The sequence below is a fragment of the Hipposideros armiger genome, unplaced genomic scaffold (genome assembly GCF_001890085.2).
Source record: "Hipposideros armiger isolate ML-2016 unplaced genomic scaffold, ASM189008v1 scaffold_303, whole genome shotgun sequence".
Classification (NCBI taxonomy): domain Eukaryota; kingdom Metazoa; phylum Chordata; class Mammalia; order Chiroptera; family Hipposideridae; genus Hipposideros; species Hipposideros armiger.
The window spans coordinates 625,185-631,396 of record NW_017731653.1 but is presented as its reverse complement, the minus strand read 5'-3'; the positions used below and the strand labels follow the sequence as shown (position 1 = coordinate 631,396).

Genomic DNA, 6,212 nt, shown 5'->3' with positions numbered 1-6,212 from the left:
AAGGAAAAGAAAAGAAAGAAAGAAAAAGAAAATCAGAGGTATAGAAAGAAAGAAAGAAAGAAAGAAAGAAAGAAAGAAAGAAAGAAAGAAAGAAAGAAAGAAAGAAAGAAAGAAAGAAAGAAAATCAGAGGTATACAGACTGAGGCATATTGACCCTAGAAGGAAAGAGATGCAGAAATATCCATCAGCTACCTCTGGGCCTGCCTGCCCCGTGGTCTCTATGTGTTTTATTCTCTCTTGGTCTTTCTCCACCCCTTTTCACTTCAGTCCATTATGGTTCTGGCTGGTAGAGGAGGTACGCAGGTTGGGGTGGCTCTCCTTCCCTAGCCCCTAACTCCCTAGAGAGGCTGGTGGTTCTGGGGCTCCTAGGAAAGCCAACCTTTCCCTTGTCAGAGCATCAGGAAAGAAACAACCTGCCTAGTCCTAGGATTTCCATTTCCTTTCTCTCTCCTTTTCCTCCTACTCCCCTGGACTCAGGTGAAAAATCTCAGGGGGCAAGCTACATTTGAGGGAGGGGAGGATGTGAAGAGGGCTTCCTTGAAGCAGAAGGCTCAGAGAAGAGAGAAAAAAAAAGAGATATTTTAAGCAAAGTAAGCTGAGGACAAGGAGAGCAACTCTCTGGCATCATACCTGGTCCACAGTGGGGCTCCCATCAACATCTGTGGATTTGAAGGAGAGGGTGCAAGAATGGTTAGGGAATGAGGGATAACTAGAGACAGAGAAAGAATTGGGAGGGGAAACTGGAAGAGAGAGTATTAAGGAAGATAGAAAGAGAAGGAAATGCTAATTAAAAGAGAGGTATGGAGGAAGAGAAGATACAAAGAGAAATAAAATGAGACACTTACATAGTATTTAGTGTGTGCCTATATTATTCTAAACACTTTACATGTGTTAAATTATTTAACCCTCACAACAACCTTATGAAGTGGGCTCTATTATTATTCCCAATTGACAAATGAGGAAACTGAGGCATAGAGAGATTAAGTAACATACCCAAGGTCCTGCAGCTAGCAAGTGGTGGGTATCAATTTCAAGCAGTCTGGCTCCAAAGTCCGTGTTCCTAACCATTGCACCATACTCTCCAAAGAGGTATAGGGCCCCAAAGTTACAACAGAGACATGTTTGCTTTCTCCAGAATGGTAGTTCGAGTCTTGGCTCTATCACTTATAGCTACGTGACCTTAAGCTGGTCACTTAACCTCAGTTTTCTCATCTGTGAAATGGGAATCATAATTCGTACTTCATGGGATTGATGTGAGGGTTAAATGAGGTATCTAGCCCAGTTGTGGTGCTTAATGGTCACTTCTCAGCTTAGGAGTCCTTGCTGCCAGGAGTCCTAAAACCATCGTTCACCTTGGAAACTCAGTTTATCCTTCCCTGGAGAGTTTCTCTGAGGCTGCCTAAGCATCTGCCCTGCCTCTTCCCTTGTGGGGCCTGAGCCAGGGCAGTACAAATCCTCGTAGCAGAGGGAAGAGATTTCAATTGATAGAGGGCCATGGGCTTGGAACGTCAGTGATCATTCTCTCATCCCTCCTTTTCTTTGCTTTCTTCCTAGGACTCTTGGAGATCCAGTGGGCAGGCCAGAAAGGGCGGGCACGGAGCCTCCCAGGCCAGGGCATCAATGGGCATGGGCAGGGGCTGTGGCTGAAGACCTCACCAGCCCACTGCAGACCCAGACCCCTGAGGATTCAGCCTCCCACACCGCGGCTGCCATGGCCACCAATAAGGAGCGACTCTTTGCGGCTGGTGCCCTAGGGCCTGGATCTGGCTACCCAGGGGCTGGCTTCCCCTTCGCCTTCCCAGGGGCACTCAGGGGTTCTCCACCTTTTGAGATGCTGAGCCCTAGCTTCCGAGGCCTGGGCCAGCCTGACCTCCCCAAGGAGATGGCCTCTCTGTGTGAGTCTCATGGATCTTGGGGGATGAGGGCAGGTGGAAACAGGAAGACATTTGGAGGGTGGTTGATATAGAAAATTGGCACCCCAGTTAGAAAGGCAGGCAGGGCGGAGGTTAGATCTAATGGAGTAGCTGACAAGAGTGGCTAGGAGGGGATTTGGATATGGAACAAATGGAAGTGTTTGCAAATGAGAGCTCTCCTGCCCAAATAGGATGGGAAAGGAGCATGCCTATATTTTGGGGATCTAATATTGCCTCCTGAGTGAGTCAACTACCCTGTTTCCCCGAAAATAAGACCTAGCCAGAAAATAAGCTGTAGCATGGTTTTAGTGCCAAAATATGGCACCTTGGCATATTGAATATTTTAAGCTGAAGGAGTTTGTGGAAAAGGCACCCTTCTTCCTGAAACAGGTCATAACACCATCATGTGAGGGGTGTGTGCCCTCCATATCCTGGAGGAATCATGCTACGGCTTCTTTTCTGGCTAGGTCTTATTTTCGGGGTAACACAGTAGCAAGGGAGAACACCTTTGTAAGGGTAGCAAACGGGGGTTCTCCTTAAGTCTGAGGCTGCTGCTGGCCTGTAGTGGGGGGGTGCAGGGAGCCAGGCTGGGAAAAGGAGGAGTCTGGGAGGCCAATCACTTGACTCTGTGATCAAGAGGTGAAATTGTTCAGAATTAGGGAGGCTGCAAAAAGAGGAATGGCATCTGGTGCCAGGTGCCCAAAGATGTGTGGGGTCAGGAAACTCTCCTGTTGTTCTGGAAAGGGTAGAAATTGCTGCAAAGAAGGTGCCTCTTGCACCAAAAGTAATGCAGGGAGGTGGAGGCGGTGTTCCAGAAGCATCCTTTATTCCAGCCATGTGGGTTCTGGACTCCTCCCCTCCTTCTAGGTCTGGCGTGGTGCCCACGTGCTGTGCAGATCCCTACTTGTCCCTCAGGCTTGCCCTGTTTGGGTTTAAGCCTTTGAGTGCTGACAGCAGGCAAGCCTTAGGCCTCTCCTCTTCCCTCTGGATCCCCTCTCCTCTCACTTGGTAGTTGTTCTTCCTGACCAGGTCATTATAGGTGTGGGTGCCCATGAGCTGGAGGGCTGGGATGCTAAGCTTGGTGGGATACAGTGTCAGTATGTGAGCTGGTGTAGAGAAAGCATCACCTGGAAAGAAGGGGAGGTGATGAAAGATGAGACAGAGAGGAGCAGTTTCAGAGAGACAGAAACAGATACAAGAGGAGAAGACACACACACAAAAAAAGACACATCATTTACAGCTCCACAAGCTTGGAGAGAGAGAGAGAGGTGGGAGAGAAGGGGCTAGGCCTTTGGGAGGGGGCAATTGGAAGGTTTTGTGTGTGTGTGTAAAAGGGTGACTAGACGGGGCTGGCAGCTCTACTGGAAAGAGTGTGCTCATCTGGAGAAGGCGCGTGTGCGTGCGCGCATGTAGACCATGTGCAGTTGTGTGTGCACAGCCTGTCTCTGAGCCTCTGCTCAGATACAGAATTCCAGTGTGTGCAACAAAGAGTCAGTGTGAGAAGTGAGGCGGGATTTAATAGGGCTGCTGACGGTGTGTCTGGTGTTTGGTGAGCCCTGCCTGTGGCAAGTCTGTAGTCCAACAAGGGTTATTTGGGTGGTGTGCAGGTGAACAAGAGAGCACAAAGCCCCCCTTTTTGGAAACCTTAGCTGGGCTTCCCCTACCTCATTTACACCCCATGAATCTGTCCTGGGGCCTGGGGAGGTGGGAAGGAACCACCATCCCCACATGAATGGACTTCTTACAGAGGACCATACAGCTCAGTATCCTGGCACCTGATTTTCCCTCATTCTGGGAGAGGCAACTAAAAAAGCGGGAGTAAGGAGGGAGAGGAGAAAGAGATTGGTAGTGGGGAGAATTCTGAGAGTCATAGCCAGAGAGTCCTCAGTGAAGTTCTCCTTGTGCCCCTGTGCCCCTAGACACATTGAGATCAAGGTCAGGGTTCAAAGCAAGGTCAAGGTAGGGAAGGAGTTAAACTGTGCTTTATCCTCTAAGGCTGTCATGAAAGAGGGGGGCTGAAAGGAGAAATCCAAAGGAGGAGCCAGAACCAGGGCAGGTAGCTGGGGAGGGTGTGGCTGGTGGGGGACACAGGCCTGGGCAGGGAGGCAGTGATGGGATGGGGAGGAGGGGAAGGCTTGGGTCTAGACGGCTTGAATGGGAGTGGGGCATGCAGCACCTAAGTAAATGAGAGGGAGGCAGAGGGGAGGAGAAGGGATCCTGGAGTCTGGGAGACCTCCCACAGTGGGAGATCAGCTGAAGGGTGAAAGAGTGTGGTCTCTTATTTCTCTGACCCACTGTCTCTTTTTGGCTGGGGCCATCTAATGGAGAGGGATTGGAGGCCAGAGTCTGATGCAAAAGCCACACTCACCTTGTCTTTCTCTGTCTCTGTCTGTTAGTCTATGCGCGGGAGGGTGGTCTATGAAGGAGCCTGGAACTTCTCCCTGGGGCTGGCTCCTATGCTGGGTCCCTAGCACCTTGCAGATATCCTGTTGATAAGGGAAGTCTTGTGCTGTCTCTTGGGGTTCTCCAAGGGCATGAAAGGGTGAGCCAGGATCTCAGAATTGTGTGGTGGAGGAGGGGAGAGGGAAGAGGAACATGTGCGGCCAAGGCAAGCACAGGCCTGTGTGCATGGAAAAGCAGAGGGGGGGTGTGCGTGCTCACACATGTGCATGAAACCCTGGTGCCTGTGTCCCTACTGGTGTGTGATATGTTTGCTTTATCAAGACTGCAGGGAACAGAGTGTGATGGGAAGGAAGGGAAGCCTTGCCCTCTTTCCCCTCTTGAGGTGATAGCTGTGGTCCTCAGGACCTAGCCCTTTTTGTCCTATGAACTTGGTGACAGTGTCCCTGGGGCAAGGAGCCCAGGCTGTACCACACTAAATCACATGGAGAAACTGAGGACAGGCTGGCACAGGAAGTAATAGAGTTCTACTTAAAATAAAACGAAAAAGAGACTCAGAGAGCTAGACAAGATGAGAAAGAACTAAACAGGCTGAAAGGCACAGACACAGAGAGAACCCAGACACTGAGAGAGGCAAGGAGAATAAGTAGGCTGGTAAGGGTGGCGAGCAGGCTGCAGCGAGGCCTCCTCCAGGAAAAAACCCCAGCCGACTGCCTCTTTCCCCTCCCCTCCCAGTCTCTCCTGCTCAGGCTTGGGCTCCAGCTCCAGGCCGACACAAACGGGGCTTTGATTGCAACAGGAAACCTCTCTGGCGGGGGGAGCCGGGCAAGCCGCCGCCACTGGGGCCCAGGCTGCACCCCCCCTCTCCTGGCCCCCTACCCAGTCCCAGCCCCCATCCTGCCAGTGTTCCTCACATCCCTGCTTTGGGCCTCATCCCTCATTCACACCTCTCTATTCCCCCCATTCTTCTGCTGCCCCCTCTCCCAGAGACCCCTCCCATTGCCCCTCAGGTGGGACTCCTAAGTTAGGACTTATCCTTGGTGTTGGGCCTTCTTTGCTTTGAAATGCCCCCTTTTCAGCTTTTTTGAGGGAAGGTTTTGGAAGAAAAGGCAAATTTAGCTTGAGGAATTTAGAGCCAGTTATCCTCAAGCCCCATCCAGAAGGTGGCAGGGAGGGGGAAGAAAGAGGGGTGCTTAAGGAGTTAGCTGTCCCTCCCTCCACAGTCCCTCGCTGGCCAAACTCATGCTTGCCAGGGTGGCTGAGGCTCTGAGGGGTGACCATGCAAGACTCGAGTGCTAATGGCCTAGTTAGTGGGGGCCGTGTGTACTTCTCTTTGCCTCTGGGGCCATGCCTTTGTGGGGCTGTTGCTGGGAGGGGTGCGCAGTGGTGGTGGGGATCATAGGGAAGGGGGTGAGTCAGGCAGCAGCCCCCCCTCATACTCCCACCAGGCTGGTGGAGAACATCTGTTTCCCATGAAATGCTAGAAGGCTAATGGGTCTAATTGCTGCAATAAGGGCTGGGGAGACTTTAGGGAAAAGAGGGGGCACTAGATTCCCCCATTCTGTTACCTTCTCCTCAAGGTTGTACTAAGACTGTCTAGAGTGGGGGGGGGGCTTGATGGGAAAGGTGGGTCTGATACCCTCATACCTGGTCCCTTATAAGGCCCCTTCTGCCTGCGGTGTCTGGGAAGCACACACAGATGGGGGTGTTGAGGAGTGGGGTGCATCTGGTGAAGAGAAAGGGGGGCTATTGAGGACTCATGACTTCCTGGAGCCCTCCCCCCACTCCTCCTGTGCCCAACTCTCAACCCCCCTCCCTGTGGCCTGGCCATTTCTGGTTCTAATTACCAACCAGGCAGGCCTGACTTAATTGGGACCTTTCAGATTTCAGAGGGGGAAG

The 6,212-nt window shown here is 51.7% G+C and overlaps 1 protein-coding gene across 1 annotated transcript in view; it reads left to right on the top strand.

The window, feature by feature from the left end:
* RARG (retinoic acid receptor gamma) overlaps positions 1-6,212 on the top strand; it is a 20,672-nt gene that overhangs the window by 3,092 nt on the left and 11,368 nt on the right. The window contains exon 2 of the mRNA XM_019659661.1: positions 1,555-1,895. Within this exon, the coding sequence (XP_019515206.1) occupies positions 1,712-1,895 (184 nt within the window). The 5' untranslated portion in view covers positions 1,555-1,711. The remainder of the gene's footprint in view (positions 1-1,554; positions 1,896-6,212) is intronic.